The sequence below is a fragment of the Brugia malayi genome (assembly GCF_000002995.4).
Source record: "Brugia malayi strain FR3 genome assembly, contig: Bm_v4_Chr4_scaffold_001, whole genome shotgun sequence".
In the NCBI taxonomy this organism is placed as follows: domain Eukaryota; kingdom Metazoa; phylum Nematoda; class Chromadorea; order Rhabditida; family Onchocercidae; genus Brugia; species Brugia malayi.
In genome coordinates, this window is record NW_025062478.1 from 12798519 (window position 1) to 12818436 (window position 19918).

The 19918-nt window shown below is 26.2% G+C and overlaps 2 protein-coding genes across 2 annotated transcripts; one reads left to right on the forward strand and one right to left on the reverse strand.

Moving 5' to 3' along the window:
• Positions 1 to 1349: 1349 nt before the first annotated feature.
• On the forward strand, positions 1350 to 8412 carry Bma-rde-12 (DEAD/DEAH box helicase family protein; the record flags this gene model as incomplete). Its single annotated transcript, XM_043082571.1, has 20 exons — positions 1350 to 1372; positions 1535 to 1583; positions 1859 to 1931; positions 2330 to 2392; positions 2550 to 3227; positions 3623 to 3688; positions 3981 to 4006; positions 4337 to 4382; positions 4488 to 4576; positions 4712 to 4779; positions 4943 to 5055; positions 5190 to 5378; positions 5785 to 5915; positions 6348 to 6461; positions 6671 to 6820; positions 7050 to 7216; positions 7478 to 7595; positions 7745 to 7885; positions 8067 to 8160; positions 8366 to 8412. 20 exons carry the CDS (start codon positions 1350 to 1352, stop codon positions 8410 to 8412), a joined length of 2445 nt encoding a protein of 814 aa, XP_042938505.1.
• Positions 8413 to 10590: 2178 nt separating this feature from the next.
• Bma-nex-2 (annexin, putative) lies at positions 10591 to 18756 on the reverse strand (the record flags this gene model as incomplete). The annotated part of the gene is made up of 9 exons (XM_043082572.1): positions 10591 to 10770; positions 11056 to 11190; positions 11464 to 11586; positions 12149 to 12367; positions 12861 to 13016; positions 13211 to 13353; positions 16361 to 16951; positions 17791 to 17854; positions 18706 to 18756. The coding sequence occupies 9 exons, from the start codon at positions 18754 to 18756 to the stop codon at positions 10591 to 10593; spliced, it is 1662 nt and encodes a 553-aa protein (XP_042938506.1).
• Between the last annotated feature and the right edge of the window lie 1162 nt (positions 18757 to 19918).

Sequence of the window (19918 nt, forward strand, 5' to 3'; positions counted from 1 at the left end):
TTTCATTTGTTATAATTCATTGGGGTATAAGAATGTAATGCAATGCATTCACATAATTTGAACAAAATGTCTATAGCATCCCCCTCTCTCTTCGTCTCTCCCTCTCTCTCTCTCCCTCAAATATCCCATAACGTTTTTTACATTTTAATGCTTTTACATTACATCATTTGTTTTTTCCATATGAATATTGTCATTTTCTCTATAGTGCATTTGCGCACGTGCATCATTTAGCTGCACACTTGCATCATTCACTTGCACTTCCACTCATGCATTTGCGCACGTGCATCATTCAGCTGCACACTTGCATCATTCACTTGCACGTCCACTCATGCATTTGCGCACGTGCATCATTCAGCTGCACACTTGCATCATTCACTTGCACGTCCACTCATGCATTTGCGCACGTGCATCATTCAGCTGCACACTTGCATCATTCACTTGCACGTCCACTCATGCATTTGCGCACGTGCATCATTCAGCTGCACACTTGCATCATTCACTTGCACGTCCACTCATGCATTTGCGCACGTGCATCATTTCGTTTGCTCGTTTTCATTTTGGTAACAAAGACAGTACAGTAATGATGGTTGGTAGTGACTGGTTGATAAGTGTGACATAGGCTATTTATTTATATTTTGATTGGTTTATTGCATTAAATATTTTTTAGATTTAATTAATTTTACTTTTTAACTATAAATAAATGATCATTTAGCTATTTAATTCTTTCTATTAGGGCAAATATTTCTTGTTCTATTGAAATAAAAAGTGCTGTTTACGTATTGTAAAAAATGATAAATACATTTTATTTTACTTATATATATATATATATATTCATTAGAATCTATCTATTCAGCTAATGATCGCATCCGAAAATGATTCACTTTATCATATAGTAAGTAGCGTAAGTGTAAGAAATTCTCTTTCAGCAATTTCTTTATTATTTGAATGTTTTTCTTTACATCATCAGTTATATTACTAATATCAAGAAATAGTAAGATTTTTTAATTTTTTTTTTTTAAAGAAGCGTATATCATCAAGTGGAAAGTAGCAAAATTATAGAGAAATTATGTACTATAAATAATAATATGATTAATTTATACGCATATATATATATATATATTTATTTATTTATTTCTAACTCAATGCAATGATCCATATTTAATGCACGAATTTAAAAATGAGTTTAAAAAAAAAATTTGTAAAATGTAAATATTTGTAAAATACTTGTGTTATAAAATGAGTTTTATTTGCACGTTAAGATCACATTTACATTTTTCAATTATTGGTTCTTTTTTTCAGTTAACATTATAAAGATCATCATTCATTGTTGCAACATCTAATATTTCGAAATGAGTGGTGGATTCGGACGAGGGTATATTTTTTTTTTCTTTTTTTTGATTTTGAATTTGGTTAAATTGTAAATCTGATTAGTGAGATTTAAATTGATGATATTTTAATTTCTGAATATGATTTTTTTTTTTGTCAAGAAAGTAAAGCTCATCAATTTTTCTAACAAATCGCACAAAAATTTCAGGAAAATCATCGATGATGGTTCATATTTTCCAGAATCACATTTTGATTGGGTATCGTCTTAGTTTTGGTTTTCAAAAAATTTATTCAATGGACGGTGGTCACTGTAATTTTATAACATTTAAACATTTAGGGAGATACGCAGTGTATCTGTCATTGTGCAACTAGTTTGCATATTTTTCAATTCTTGCTATAATGGATACTTAATCGTGATTGATTCTATAGTTGTATGTCATGTAATGATATCTACTTTCTTTATAAGAAATTTTAGACAAGATTTAAATTTAAACGATTTTTTAGTTTAAATGATTTTTGCGAATTTTTGAAGATTAATAACGGTACAAGAGGAAATCGTAATGAGAATGGTAGCATGCGTGGTTCTCATCGAAATAATTTTTCAAGTGAGTTCTATAGAGTATTTAGCTAGATTCAAGCAGGCAGATTATATGATTAGCTAGAAAGCTGCAAACGGTAGAAAAGTGTTTGTTGCTTATAATTATGATATAAGATTATATGATTAGCTAGAAAGCTGCATAGTTACTAATTTTGATGCTAGAATTTTTGATTTAATTTGATAACTCTGTAATTTCATGGTTCTGGCGAACGATGTTAATTGAAACGGTAGAAAAGTGTTTGTTGCTTATAATTATGATATAAATTTACATGTTTATATTTATTAAACTTTCAGTGTTGATTTTCTAAACACTCATTCCATTATATTATTTTATTCTGACCAATTATATAAAACAAAATTTTTATTTACTAAAATTGTAACATGTATCTAATAATGATATTTCAGGCGGAAGTACTTTTGATGAATATAGTCGTAATAATCGAGAAAATAGGATGGAGCACTTTACAGGTTATAATCAAAATATTAGTTAATAATTGCATATTTATTGCTCTTGAGGCGTTATTTATTTTTTCTTTCCATCTTTTTCAATTATTTGGGCATGGCAATAGTTTCCGAGACCTCAATGTTTTTGTTTGTTTAAAGGGTAGGTTTATCTTTTTTTCAGATTCAGATTTTTCGAGTCCGTTCGATACTGGAGGTTGTGTTGGTAACAACCGCGGCACTCGCACTTTTATGAGAGGAGGTCGTGAAAGTACTTTTTCTAGTAATCGCAAGGACGGTGATCGATATTCATTCGATCGCGAAAACGATTTTTCTTCTGGATTCTCAGCTGAACGTCGTGGTGGATTCTCATCGGGATATGGTGGTAGGGGTAGTGGTTTCTTAGCCGAAAATAATATGAATAGAAGATCTTCAAACAGTGGCGGTCGTGGTAGTGGTTTTTATGCTGGTGGTAAATCGAACGGTAGTTCTAATTTCGGCTCCGATCGTCACACTAGTGATTTTTCTGATGGTCATAATAGTAACTTTGGTGGTTTCGATTATAATAATTCTGGAGATTTTGCAATTCACAAGCGTGGATCTAGAGGAGGCCACGCTTTTTCCAGTGATCGAGGTGGTGGTTTCCATCCTATCAGAAGTGATTTTGACAATGACAGAGATGAAAGCTTTGCTTTCGGTAACAACAAGTACAACAAGTTTTCAAGTGGACGGAGGGGCTGCGGTGGTCACAGCTTTAATAACAGCCGAAATAATGATAGTTTTGGAGATTTTGGTAGCAAAGCAAATAATGAAGAAACTTTTTCCGATACTCGGAGTTTTAATAGTGGCTTCAATAGTGAAGGTGATGCTTGTTTTGAAGTTTCCAAGATAGAAATTAAATTTTTGTTTAGCCAGAATTATATGTTCTGACCTTACCACTCATATTGTAATTTTAAGTTAATTTTTATGTTTCTTGTTGACTAAGGATTTTTTAAATTTTAACAAAACTTCACTCATTCAACGTCTTAAATTTTTTCATCCATCCATTCACAAATTGTTTCTGTATTCTAATATATCAACGTGCAAAATCTAGGTTGTCCAAAATAGCAAAATAACAAAAATAAAATAAAAAAAAATAAGACCTGAATAATCGGACTTTTCGATGTTTTAAACATACCTCAAAATGATTTTGATAGCTTATTTTTCAGAGTTTTAATATCATTTAACAAAGTCCTTCATGATTGAGAACATTTTCAGGAAAAACAGGATTTGGTCGTTCTAACTTCAGCAGTGATTGGGGTAATAGGCGAAGGAATGATCGAGGTGAGACTGTGTAATGTGAATCATCATCTTTTACCTGTCTTGAATATTGAGTTCGAGAACATTTATGAAATCTACAAAAAGATCCATATAATTCTTCAATTGGAAGCCCATACTGTAATTTTAAGTTATCGTGGAATAATTTTTGTGATTTTCTTTTTGACTTGAGATTTTTCTAAATTTTAGCTAAAATCTTTAGTCACTCAGTATTTTTCCTTGTTATTTTGACAATCTGTTCACAAATCATTTTTATATTATTTCTATATGAATTTGCATATATTTTCACATTTTATAGGAAACTGGCATTTATCGGATTTGAAAGTAGGTTATTTCGGATTTTATTTTGTGTTGATGTAATAATTTTAACATTAATATTTTTGTTGAAATAATTAACTAACTTGCACAAATAGTTAGTATCTAACAGAAAGCTTGCAGTAGACAGTGTAAAAATATACTTCAAGAGAAGATGAAAGAAGAGGGAAATAGGAATGCGGGAGATCGTTTTTTCTTTCCATGTTATTGATAAAAAAAAAAAAAAAAAGGAAAAAAAAGGAAAAAAAAAGAAAAAGAGAAAGAAGTCTTTAGATTAACACTGCTTTTCAATCCTTTTCTATGATTTATTCTTTTATTCCAACCAACAATTATTTTTAGAGAGATGTAGGAGCTGGCTGTGGTGACCGCTTATCCGAAAATGGAGGTACGTTATTGAATATAAAAAAATTTTTAATTAATCAAATAAAATTGGATACTTTGAAGTGTTTGGTACTCAGAAGTTCTTAATGCTCTACAAATTTTGTTTCAGTTAGAGCTTCTCGTTTTTCGTCTCATGTTCCAGAAGATCGATCTGTGGAAGAAATGTATAAAGAGGATGAAGCTAATGCGAAATATGAGGTTGTATTTTATCTTTTCAAATAGAGCACGATTTCACATTCCCGATTCTTGAGCAAGTGAAAGGGCGTATGTAGAAAAGGGAAGAATAGAAGGAATGCTTTGTGATGCTCTTAGATTTTAGAATCTTCATTACAGATAAGTGATTTGGATCAAGAAGTCACGATAACAGGAATTCCACAGTTGCAGAAAATGCTGAGATTAGAGTGAGTTTCTACAGATTTCATCATAAGATTCATATATTTTAGAATATCTGTGAGGTACAAGAATTTAATTTGAAACATAAAATTCGTGGTTTGATGCTATGTTAAAGTTATGTTAAGTGATTACTAGTGCATTGGAGCGACTGTTGTTTTCTTTCAATTTTAGTGATTGGAGGAACGCAGGATTTGGAGATTTGTTATTACGTAATGTCGTCGAAAAATCATTCTACTCAGCCCCGCGACGTATACAGGCTGCTGTCATTCCACTTATACAAAATGGTGCATTAAATTTGAAATAAATACCTAACTTTTAATTAACTTGAATTGAATAGCCAAATCATTTCATTTATATATCTGTCCCAACTACCAGCAAATTTGATATTTCGATTATGCTTAGTATATTTTTTATTAAGGCTGGGATATAGTTGGACATGCCGAAACAGGTAGTGGCAAAACAGCCGCATTCATTTTACCAATTATCAATTACATCATGAATGATGGTGAAAAAAATGACTCGAGATGTGCACCAATTGCTTTAATACTAGCACCTACACGTGAATTAGTCGGACAGCTATACAATCAAGCTAGGAAATTCGCTAATGGTATAGTTCTTGACATAATTTATATTTTTGATTTATAGAGGATCAAATGTGACAAGTAGTTCTAGTACAGTTTTGATTTGAAGTAATTCTAAATTTCATATAAGTTATATTACTTCTATAGAGGTATCCTCAGAAGTTATCAAACAATTTCCGATTAAGCTAGAATGCATAACGGTATTTGTTTTCGGAATTGTTAAATCTTTTGTTTTGTCAAACTTCGTTTTAACATCATTTTTAATTGTAATGACATAGTTATTTTGACATTGACTGACTCAAATTAAACTGCTTTCATAATCTAGCCTTCGTTCACTTATATTTATAGTTTCATATGCTTATTATGATCAACCCTGTTTATGTAAATCAGAATATGAGAAAAATTCCCGTACTTCTCCAATGTAACTTTTAGGAACTGGTGTAACAGTGGCAAAAGCATATGGACAGTACAAATTATTTGAAAATATAATGGAGCTAGAAAGAGGTTGTAATATACTGTTTGCTACGATGGGAAGATTAAAAGATTTTGTGATTAATAGGAAGGTACTGCTTTAAACTAAATGATATTTTTAGAATTAATATTAGAATTTGAAATTTTGCTTTCGATGCATTAATATTTTTTCCGTTAAAAAAAATTTCAAAATTTTATTAAAGTGTAAAAAAATTAAATTTTATATGTAATAAAAAAAAGCACATAGCATAACGATAGTAAACTGACAAGGTTTTGTGAAGTGATAATATTTCAACACGATTGAGTTTCCATAACAGTCAGTCATAATATTTCCATAATAGTTGGTCATAGTACTGTTCTATTTCGATCATTTCAATTCAAATTCAAATTTCAGACAAAATTTTGTTAATCGATATGAGAATAATTTATCACTTGTTTGAAAAGAATAGGTTTATTTGTAGAGAAGAAGAGTTTCAATCCGTACTAATGCTATTACTTAAAGGAAATATTCGATAGTTATTTAGGTGAAGTTGCACAATATCAGTTTTTTTGTGCTGGATGAAGCCGATCGTATGCTTAGTCAAGATTCCTTTCAAACAGATATTATCAATCTCGTTCACAGGCCTGATTTTCCATCGGTAGAGCATTTATTTTTGTGAAGTTTTCCAAAATATTACGAAATATTGATAAAAAACGTAAGAATGATACTATAAATTCGTAAATATGCTATTTGGGAATAAATTGTTTGACTTATTCGAGTATATCTTCTCGGTCACTTAGTTTCCTGAACAGAAGAGGTATTAGGATAAATCTTATTCCTAATTTGAAGGAAAAAAAAAAATTATAGGTGAAGGATCGACAAACGTTGCTATTCAGCGCAACGATTACAAGCGAAGTAAAAGAGTTGGCAGCAAAAGTTTTGAAAGAAAATCATGCATTTGTATCAAACGGTAAAACTATTTCGGCTAATCCACTCGTTGAGCAGAATTTTATTGAGGTTAGTTAAGTGGTATTTATTTCAAATCTTCTGCATGGCCATTTAGTTGTTCATAATGGTATCACTTAGGTATGGTCAGTTTGATAAAAGTTAAAAATTTGAAAAGAGAAGTTTTGTTATATATACTGATATATTGTCGTTCAAAAGTAGAGCTTGTTAGGATCATTTTGCTCTCTTTCTGAACTTCACCTTTTTGTCTGACAGAAAACGTGAAGTTTTACTCTTACAGGTTACGTCTGAAAATAAGTTTGACAAATTGATACAATTATTAGAAGAGGATAGAGAGCATAACGGTGATGTAGCACGTACTCTGGTTTTTGTTCAGCGGAAACAGATGGCCGATGTCATAGCTTTAAATCTGATTCAAAAAAATATACAATCGAGCAGCATCAGCGGGTAATGTTCTAGATCAGTCATTAAAATTTATTTTTACATGGAAATTTAGATTTAGATCGTTCAAGAGATATATCTTTAGTTCTGTTCATTAACTTGTTTTTATAAAATAATTCACTTGCAATAAATTTTTTGTACAAAAAAAGTTTTCTTTATCTTGTCTATAAGATGCGTAGTGATTAGCTGGTGTTTTTTTTTTTTATGTTAAATATTTTATACAGATATATTAAGTGCTATGTGTAAGAAGAAAAGCCTGCATTACAGAGATCGTATGCAAAAACAACGAGAAGAAGCATTATCAGATTTTCGAAAAGGTAATATTAAAGTCCTGGTTGCTACTGATGTTTGCGCACGTGGTATTGACGTCAAAGATCTCCAACATGTCAGTTTATATATATTTTTTAATATTACTTCTTTTGCTAACTATCTTCTGACTTTAATACTATACGTTGTTTTAATTTGTTACATAGATTAATTCATTTTACTTTGATTTATATAAATATGTACTTGTGAAGGGATTAATTTTTTAAGGTAATTAATTATGACATGCCAAGTGATCGTGTGACTTATGTACATCGTATTGGACGTACCGGTCGTCTTCATCGTGGTAAAGCGACATCATTTATTAATCTTGCTGATGATGATCCAGCTTTGATTGCTAGTATTGTTCAGGTATAATCATTTTTATGGCATAAACTTTAATTGAAGATTAGTATAATCTTCAAATTATGTATAGACATACATAATTGAACTATCTGTTTTTATACATTTGCTAATTGTAACAATGGTAATTGATCATTGAAAAAAAAAAAAAAATTATTCTTATTAAAAATAGGAATATATGTTACTGTAGGTAGTTCAAGAAGTACAGCAGATACCACCGGACTTTCTTCTTGATATCGCTAACAGTCGTTGCGAACGAGCTGATGGTTACGTGAAGAGTCAACGTATGCTTTGAAGTTTTTTTTTTTTTTTTTTTTTTTCAACAAAAGATATCATTAAGGAAATTATGTTAATCAGAATATCGAAGGTTATTCGAATACTTTCAAGCGATTTTAAAATTAGCTGATTTCATAATCATTTTATTTCTGCATGAAAAAGTTTTTTGACAAACATAAGATTAAGATCTTCAGCGAATAAATGGTATTTCAGGATCTGATAGCAGTAATTTTGATCGCGAATTTAAAAAGGAATTTTAAAAAATTGAATGTATGGATTTTCATTTTTATTCTAATTAAATTTATTCAAAATTCTGTATCTTCCTGCATTTGAAATTAACTGAACCGTTATTCAGTTAAAAATGAAATAACATCTTTTTTCATTTCATAGGTTTTTCTAACAATCTCAACTTATCTATTTACAACTTTGAAAACAACATTTTCAAGAAATAAATTAACAGATATCATGACTAAAAAGGATATCTTTTTTGAGATGAAATAGTGGACTTTGATGGACATTTTGCGAAGCTGTGGGGTATATGTGTTCCCAGGATTATTTCTCGTTCTTTCTTTTTTTGATTTTTTTTCAAATCTAATTTCATTTGGGTTAAGAATACATTTTTTGGTGATGGATAATATCTCCTTGAATCTTTTCATTCTATTTTCCAGTTTTGTTTATTATATTGTACGGTAAACAGATGCTAAGTAATAGTTGCAATCGCACAGAGAGAAGTTTTGGTGGAGGTGACATTGGAAGATATTAGTTGCAATTCTAACCTTAAGTGGATGCCATTTACATTTAAGTATAACCACATATAATAAGTTTCTGCGTAAGAGCAATAAAATTTTAGTAATTTTCTTGCTTAAAATTAATATATACATTTTATATGAAAAATTCTTAAGTTCATTTTTAGTAAATTAAGATTGTGAAACTAGCTAAAAAAAAAAAATAATTTTTAGTTTTAGAAATAATATACAAGATTCAATATACATATTGTGTAATTTTTCCTTAATTATTCATTACTATCTATCCTACAATTTTCTATTTTATTTCCATTTATTTTTCAGTTATAAATCATATTTGAATTTTTTTCGTTTCATAGTAAATATAATTAATTGCAGAAAATAAGCAACAAGTTGTGTTAACACAAATGAAGAACTGATGATTAAATGTTTGATAATTTTTTCATAATAGCATTTTTTGGTTGACAAATTTTTTTTTCTGCCTTAATTTTTCACATTACAATATGAGTTTAATATATGCTTTTGATGTTTTTATTTTATAAATGATTACTAAATTGTTATTTCATCAATTGATTAAAATGTGTAAATTACTCCAAAAGATGAATGCATTTCCAAAACAGTTATGTCTCATTTAATTTCTTCTTCTGTTTTTTTGTTTTTTGTTTTTTAATCGAAGTTTTAAACAGTTTTGTTGCATTTCCATATGTTATTCTCAGTTAATTCATGTAATTAATTTACTTTAACTACCCAATATTTCAGCATACAGGTTATTGCATTAGGCAGGCTTTATTATCCTTAATATTCTACTGTATATGATTATTTGTTCTATGTTCAGAAATATGGTGAAATATTTTACAGGCTATTATTTATGATTAATTAAGACCAAATTTAAATGATCTAACGAATAGTTTTCTACATTTCTACATCTTCTTATTCACTATACAAATCGTTCATTTTTACTTTACAATTTAAGAATTTCTTTTTCTCTCAAAAAACAAAAAAAAAAAAAAAAAAAAAAAAAAATTCATGCGAATTTTGACATTTAATAAAAGATCATATTCTGAACATATTTTTCTTTTATTTCTTTTTATCATATATGAAAGAGGAAAAAAAAAAGATTTTTTTTTTCTTTTTTCACAATTTTGAATTATTCATTGTTCAGTTGATGTTCTTTTGAAATAAAACATTTTTCATGAAAATAAAATGCAATAGTTTCAAATAGGTAATTGCCAGTTTCATATGCTATAGAATAATAATATAACGTTTATTTCTTGATCGATATGATATTGATAGTTGTATGATATAAGCTTAGTGCTTAAAGTTTATCACATCTATAAATAAGTCATTAAATGAGAAGTATCTGTTACAAGTAGAAAACTAATTTTGAATAAATAAAAAATCCTTATTATCATATGCTACAGAAGCTGGAAGGAATTTTTATTTCTGATAATAAGATTTGTAATTTTCACATATTTGCTTCATTTTTATTCTGAAAAAAAAAAAAGTGTGCAAATGCAAATTTAATTTTATTAAAATAGAGAGAGGAAGAAAAAAGCATCAAGCATCACAAAGAATTCAAATTACAATTTATAAGAATGAGAATTTTTTATTATCATAATGTTGTAAAATTCGCCAATATTTTTTTTTTTTTTTTTATTGAAAAACAGAAAAGAGAAAACTGAAATTTAAATTGAATTAATTGCCACGAACAAGTGCAATTAAACCATCTTTATATGCTCCTGAACAATCACCCTTAATGAATGATTCTAAACTTTTGTTATATTTTTGCTCAAATTCGTGTCGTATATCAGCTAAATCAATTTCGGAACGTGTAACAATAATACGGATTAAATCATTATCACGTGTACCAAATCCCTAAAAATTTCCATTATATTATGAAAAAAAATTTTTTTTTTTTAAATAAAATAAAAATTTCGTTTTTTCTTTGTTATTTATGAGTTGTCATTTGTATGTGATCAGGAAAGCAAATCAAATCAATCAATCAATCAAATTAATTTGTGAATCAATCAATTGCTATAAAAATTATATTTTAATATGATTAATTTATTCATTGCTATTATTAATTTCAACTTATTTTCTTCCAACAAATAATAATTTAGAAAAAAAAAAAAGAATTTAATAAAATAATAATTAGCATACCACCATACTATTGTAGAGTAATGTAGCAAAATAAGCTGGTTTATTTTGCGCACATGCTACAACAGCTAATAAGCCATCCTTTACATCACCGCTAAATTCCGCTTCAATTGCTTTCTCAATTGTATGATTTGTTATCTCAAAAAAAAAAAAGTAGAAATTAAAAAATAAAAAAAAAAGGTGCTCATAAAATGTGGAAATTTTGTGTAAATTTCAATTTTGAATTATTGTTAATTAAAATTTAACTGTAATTCTATCCATTACAAATTTATGCATATAATTTAACTTCTAATTAATCAAACTTTTTGATAAATTGTAAAAATGAAAGAAAATGAATAATTTCTATAATTTCAAATCAAAAAAAAAACTTTTTAAATCATATTTTTCCATTTAACTTTTAATTAATTAAACCTTTTGATATTCTAGAAAGATAAGTCTTAGTTGTGCGTAATTTTGTGAAGCTAAAATAGCATTAAAGCATGATTCATCGGTACCAAGGCGTTGTTCGCCAGCTTTGTATAATTTTTTAGCATCCTAAAAATGATAATATATCACTATTCCGATGATTTCTTTAATTTTAAAAATGATATAAGAAAGAATTGAATATTAAAGGAATTAAAACGAATACAATTAAGGAATCAGTGTAATTAAAAAGAATAAAGATTCAAATTAATTAAATCGTTTAAACAAAATAATAAAAATTATTGATGATATATCTATTTTATTCTTTCTTAATTACTCCAAAAAAAAAAAAAAAAAAAAAATCAAAATTAAAATATTTGTGAAATTTTTAAGGATTTGAAAAGTTTACAATTCAAAAAAAAAAAAATGTACACAACAGAATTAATGTACAAATAAAGTAATTTTCAAATTAATTTATAATAATCATATAAGATATGCTTAATGAATACTTATGTAATATTTTTTTCTTTTTTTAAATCAAATTAATTTGTTATGCAACAATTTACATATTTTCATTACTGTTTATTAATATATAATGGTTTGAGTAAAAATTTGAAATGCTTAAATATTAAATAAAATAATATACTTACAAATTATTTTAATGTTAATTAAGTAATACTGAAGAATATTTAACCTGATTAGCACGTAACGTATCAGTTTGCATACTTTCATCACGTCCGCCATTACATAGTGATACGAGCAAACGCTTAAAATGTCCGCTTGTTTCACCAATTAAATCATTCTCTAACGTTGAATGATACATTTGCTGATAAATGTTACGTAATTCAATAATTTGTGCATTCGTCCGTGAACACATAATTTCAATTAGTACTGATTCTTTTGTACCCAAACCCTATAATTATTTGTTAAATTTTAATAGTAAAAAAAAAAATAGAAAAGAATTAATAATATCATAAAATAATAAAGCTGTTTTTAATGAGCAAATTAATAAATTTAAAAATTCGTTATGTATTAAATGTATGAAATATATTGGAATATGTTTGGATCAAAATAAAGCATACAAATTTTAGTAAGTAATTAAGTTTCAAAATACTTAAATACTAATTACTAGATATATCTTTGATAATTAGTTCTCTCACAATTCCATGTACGTGAGGAAATCATGCATTTCAATTAGCCAATAAATCATATTTGGAAAATGTTTGCATAAATAATTTAATAGATGAGCTTCTCGTAATGCTTTTTTCGACTTTAAAATTCATTTAAAAAATTGTTTATTTAAATTTTTTAATTAACATAAATTGCATGATTAAACTAATAATATGAAAATGATATGAAATGATAAATTTGAGAAAAAAAAAAAATTAAAATTATCAAATCATTACTTGCATAGCTTTGTGAAGTTGTTGCGCATCATATCGTGCTGGTGGTTCCATTAGCGCCAATATTAAATCTTCAAAATCACCTGATAGCTCACTTTTCAAATCATTTATAAGATCTTTACCATACATTGTTTTATAAGCTGCCGCAATTTGTTGACGCTAAAAATTTTCGAAAGAGAAAAAAAAAATAATTTTTAATAATAATTTTTAATATATAATTTTTAAAAAATAAATTTCAAAATTTTATTTATTTATAAACGAAACAATTTTAAAAATTAAACTAATTTTTGAACTTTTAAATAAAAATTTTCATTTCTCAATTAATGTCAAAAAAAAAAAAAAAAGAAAGGAACCTGAAAATTAACTCTGCCACAAAGTACAATAATAACTTTATTTTTGTCACAACCTAAACCTCTCATTGCTTTACGTAATGTTTCAGCATCAGCATTTGCATTAAATGCTTGATATGGATGTAACGATGCTCTTCCTTGCATATCTGAAAATTATTTTTTTTTTTAAAAAAAAAATGATTTAAAGGTTAAAGGTTAAGATAATAACGCGAACATACTAATATTTATTTATTTTTTCTTTTTTGTTTACAAATAATGTTTTAGAGATAACAATTATTAATGGAAAATAATTAATAATTTTAGCGCTGTTTATTTCTTTTTTTTTTTTAATTTTAAACTTAAAAATTTGTAATTTTAATTACTATCTCCTTTTTTTTTTTTTTTTTTTTTAAAAAAAAAAGTAGACAGAATGGTAAAGAGGAAAGCAAAATTCAAATGTAAAAAGTTTGCAAAATCTTATAAATTAGTTTCAGTTATAAATTAAAAAAGTTTAATTCGATCTAAATAAAATAACTAAGAAAAAATTTTTTTCAACATTAAGTTATTCAATTAATCATTTCAAATATATATATATATATATATATATATATATATTTCAATTTTAATAACTAATTTATTACCATTAACTTTTCACTATCAACTTCAAATTAAAATTATTATAGAATAAAAACAGAAACAACTTAAAATGGAAGAAGACTTCAAAATATTAACTAAAAATGCGTATAATTTAATTATTAATGCTTTATTGATAGATTGATAATATAATTTAATAATAACAGTAATTTTTCCTTTCTTTAATTTCAGTTATTAAATGTTGATAAAAAAGGAACGAGACAATTAAAATTAAAACAAACATATTAAATATAGTAATTAAGTGCACAAAAAAATTAATTAATTACATCAACAAATTTGTCATCGTTAATGAAAATAATTAAAAATTACATTGTGTATAGAAAAGGATGAATATTTTGAAAAGAATAAACTATTTAATCAAAAAATTGAAAAGATAACAAAAAAAAAAAAGTGGAAAAAAAATTAAGCTAAAAGTATTACAGAATGTAATTAAATTGTTATTTGATAAATTCACTTGTGACAATTTCTGACTAATGAAAAAATTTGAAAAGAATGGGACATGAAAAAGGAAAAAAAGAGGAGAGGACAAGGTGACAAACAAGTTTTATTGATGATGACTAAAGGCACTACTACTATTGCATTACAATACCATCGATTTTAAAACATGATTCATTTTGGATGATAAATATTGTTTATTTATTAATGTATTGTGGTTGAATAATTATGTGGCGAAGCAAAAAAAAAAATAATAAAAGTGGTTACAAAATAACAGTAATAATAATAACAAATTAATTAATAGCAATAAATAATAATGACAAATAATAATAATAATAATAACAGTAACAATAACAATAATAATATTAATAATAATAATAATAATAATAATAATAATAATAATAATAATAATAATAATGATAAAACTTAAATAAATCAATCTAAATGTTTCGGTAAATGATATTATAAAATTATTATGGTAAACAAAAATTATGAAGAAAAATGTTTGTGCTAGTTAACCAGACTTTGATGTCACACATGTAAATATTTAAAAGGTCATTGGAGTTAATTGAAAGTTCAATTTTCCAAGGTCAATGACATAGAATGTATGAGTGTTTTGTAATGAACATATATATATATATTTGATGCATTAACTATTATAATTAAATTGTAATTAGTAAAGATGAAATAGGTTATTTATCAAAAATTTTGATAATTAAATTTTTGTATTTAATCAAATTAAAATTAATAGATAATCAAGAATATTTCTTTCATTTATAAGTATTCAAATTTTGCTTTCACTAATAAAATATTCTAATTTTATTATTGTTTACAACATTTTCCTTGTAAAATAAAAAAGAATGGGAAAAAGTAAAGTAAAATATGACAAACTGAGAAAGTACGAAAAGATGAGAATAATACATAAAACTGAAAAATAAAAATCGAAAAATGAATGTGAGAAAAACGAATTGATGAAATGGAAGGATGCGAGAGAATTTAATTAGGCCCTTAAAAATTGAAAAAAATTGAGTGTGAGGTGATGTATGATTAACAAGAATGTAAAGAAGAAAAGCAGAGAAAATGAATAGCAATATTTAATGATGTAAACAAAGCAAAAATGTAAAATTTAAATTAAAAATATTGAATAAAAATTTTTAATATAAAATTTTAAATAAGTAAATCCATTTTTTAAACAAATAAGTCAAAAAAGTAGAATAGTAGAAACAAAAAAGAGGAAAAAGGGAAGGAAAAAGAAAGAAAAAATTGATCAAATAGTTATTTGCATTAATAATTAATTGAATAATAACAAAAATAATAAATTATAAATTAATAATCAGATTTATTTCTGAATGTAATTTATATTTTATTAATTACTATCAAAATTATTAACATTTAATATATTCTATCTAATGTAATCATTTTGTTATAACTAATTGCAAATATTTAAATGTCCTATTTTAAAGATAAGCGAATGAGATGACTAAATAGCTAAAAATGTAAACAAATGGCAAAAGACAATAAAAGCTAACATTTCTTATCATAGTTTTATCTGAAATAATTCAGTTGAATTTGATAAATTTAAATAATATTCTAAATTTTATCGACATTGAAATTTCATTTAGAAATTGCAAGTAGAAGCATTAAAATCAATTTAAAAATTTTAACTGTAAATTTGCATATGAAATGAAAATCATTAAATAATAATAATTTTGCTTAATTTTTAGATAACAAATAAGAAGCAAAAAAAAAAAAAAAATTCTCATGTAAGAAATTTTCAATTTTAATAATTCCTATTTTAAATATTGAAAAAATAAACAGATTAAAATAATATCCAAAAATTAAAGTTTTATTCATTCTGTTTTCTATGTGATAGGTGATAAATCATGAAGTTAAATGTTAACTGTATGAAACTAAAGTAAATAAAGTAGAAAGTGGTATAAGTTTACTCAGAAAGAGTATGTTTACTGAAAAGAGTAAACATATACCACTGTATTGTACCTTTGTTTCACCTCTATTGTATCTTATTTGGGAAACTATCATAAGACTATGTAAACATCGTTAAATAAAATCCTAAGGAAAGCTTACCTGCACCAATTATTGGTCCATAAGTATTGCTTATGTGACCTGGTCCAGAACCTTGATATGGATAGTCACTAGGTGCCAATGGGTAAGCAGGTTGTCCCGGGTAACCTTGTTGACCTGGATAACCTCCTTGCTGGCCGGGATAACCACTTTGTTGGGCGGGATAACCTCCGTGCTGACCTGGATAACCTCCTTGTTGACCGGGATATCCTCCTTGTTGGCCGGGATAACCTCCCTGCTGACCTGGATAAGCTCCTTGTTGGCCGGGATATCCTCCTTGTTGACCGGGATAACCTCCCTGCTGACCTGGATAAGCTCCTTGTTGACCGGGATATCCTCCTTGTTGGCCGGGATATCCTCCTTGTTGGCCGGGATAACCTCCCTGCTGACCTGGATAAGCTCCTTGTTGGCCGGGATATCCTCCTTGTTGACCGGGATAACCTCCCTGCTGACCTGGATAACCTCGTTGTTGGCCGGGATAACCTCCTTGTTGACCGGAATAACCTCCTTGTTGGTCTGAATAACCTCCTTGCTGACCTGGATAGCTACCTGATTGGGCTGGATAATTATTTGGTTGACCAAAATGACCACTACCTGGAAATTCATTTGTACCTGCTAGTAATTATTATAAACGATTACTTCATGAATCTCTCTGTATGGTACAAATCAAAGAATTATAAGGTTTTCTTAATCAACAAAAATTTTTAATTCGAATTTAGCATTAAATGAAATAAACAGTGTCATATGAAAAAAAAAAATAAATAAATAAATGAAAATAAATACGAAAGAAAGCTAATGGATGAGAAGACAAAAAAAGGTAAATATGACTTTTAGATAAGCTCGACATTAGCTATATTTCCAAACATTGTGTAATATTATAATGAAATAGAGAGAGAGAGAGAGAAAAAAAAAAAGAAAAGACAAACAAACTATTTAAGTAACGAAAAAATTTAGCAACATATCAACTAACACAAATATATATATTTAATTTAAAATATTATTTAGTAACAGAATCGGGGACAAAAGCTCCATTTAAATTTAATAAAGTTGAAAACAGTGTCCTAAAAATTAAATAAACAAATGCATAAAAAACAAACAAATAAATTATTTAATTAAATAAATAAATTAATTAATTACATATATATTAGTTGATATGTGGCAAAATTTAACTATACTGAATGCAATATTCCAAAATATACTTACATAATTAAATCATTTAAAATGAAAACTTAGGAAAAAAAAGCATAACTTACTTCAGAAAATGTTTATCTAAACATTACTTTATTCAATTATTCATTACTTAATTCTTAAGTATTCATTTTGTAGTCGAATATTTGCAAAAATCTACGATTTCCTACTTATGATTGATTCAAAACCTATCATTTTGTTACTAAGTCAAAATGATTGTTCAGAAAAAAAAAAAAAAAAAATACCTGGTTGTTGTTGTTGTTTATTGCTGCTACTCCTATTATCATCTTGTTGCATATTTTGTAAACCCTGAATAATAATTTCAAAAAGAAAGAAAAAGAATCGGGCAGTTTTTTTTTTTTTATAGGATTTAAAGGACGAAATATTTAATATATTTGATTTTTCAAAATATCATATTTATAATTAAATTACTATTTTATTAAAAGCAGTAATGACGAATGAGGTAGAAGAAAGATACATCGAATCGTAAATTCATAAACTTTTAACTGTTAATTACTCGAAAAAACGAACAGTTCATCAAAACATTAAAGCACAATATTGTATAATTTCTAGAAAGTTTTCTTTTTATATGAAATAACCCATAAATAAAGCTCTCTCAACATTTTTCTTTAATAAAGTAAATAAATTGCGGTTTTATTTTTGTTTATCTAAGAGGTTTAAATTAATATCAATTAATCACTGATAATTTTTCTATGAAATTAGCAATAAGTTATGATCAAGATATATGATTCGAATATATTAATTAGTCAGTAAACAATGAATATTTCCTCATAAATTAGTCGGAATTATTTGATTTTTCATTTTGGTAAAATATTTCATAAAAAAACAAACTAACAAAATATTTTCTAATAAATCAGCAAAAACAAACCGTAATTTTAGAATAATAATTGTTATCAAAACATTGTTAAATATCCATTTTTATCAATTGGATAATTCATTAGTGTTATTATGCTATCATTAAATTAGTACTAATTCGAACATACTATTCGTTTTAACCAGAAGAAAAAAAAATCATTGTTATTAAAATATAATTTGTATATTGAAAATATTTAAATGTTAATTTAAAGAAAGATATCTTCAATATTCATCAAAATTTTTAGAAGATGAAATAAGGGAAAAAAAAATTGTGTAAAGTTTACTTTTGTAACTTCGTTGAGAATAGTAGTGAAAAGTTGCGGTTTAAGTGGCATTGTTGTTTGCTTGGAATTTTTTGGTAACAGTAAGGTAAGATAAAACTGAAATATAATTAAAGTTTAAATTATTTAAACATAGTTCAAATTTTGCTTAGTCATCAATTTATGATGTAAATGATGAGTCATTACGATCTTTTATTGACAAACACATTGAGATAATATAGTGTTATTTTTTTTTAAAGAAAGGAAAAAATAAAAAATAATTAAATTTTCATAAGCTATTATTATCATCGATTTGTTGCTTATTTAATAAATAAATATTATCTCATTTAAGGTAGCAAATATATAAATAAAAGAGTCAATTGTTAGTTCATTGTTTTATCTCATAAAAAAATATTACAAATAATAAAAGATTATTTTCAAAAATAAAAAGAAAGAAAATAAAACGTATAATTATAAAATTTTTAAAATAAATGAAATTTTTAGTTTGAAATTTCGATTTCAAATTATATATATTATTGCTGTAACAAAAAACCGATCGATTTTTTTTTTAAAAAAGAATGGAAAGAGTGTATGACTAAACTAAAAAGAAAGAAAAGCGCTTTTGGTTAAGATAAACAAATAAAATTTGACGATGTCCGTTTATCAATTGTAATGTTTTGCTGTCAATGGTGGATAATTTTTGAGATTATATGCGGGAAATAAAACTTTTTCTCTCTGTCACCAACATCATAATCATTATTATTATCATCATCATTATTATCATAATCACTATCATCACCATTCTCATTATTTTTATTACCATTATCGTTACTATCATTATCATATCACTAGTCATCATTGTGAACATGATATCACATCATTACCATCATTATCAACATTATTATCATTAATCATCAGCATTATCATCATTTTTTCATTAATATTATCATCACTCTTACATCATAATACTGTCATCATTATCATCTTCGTTATTGTCATCATTGTCATTACCAATATTGTTATTATTGTTATCGTCATCAACACTATCATATCACTATCGTCATTATTATTACTGCCATTATTATCATCATGCCATCATGTCATTACCATTGTTATTATTATCATCATCAGCATTATTACTAATCTTATCATCATCATTATTACCATCAGTATTATTATCTCTGTCACAATTAATCAACACGCAATCTTTCTTACTGAAATAAAGTAAAAATTAGTA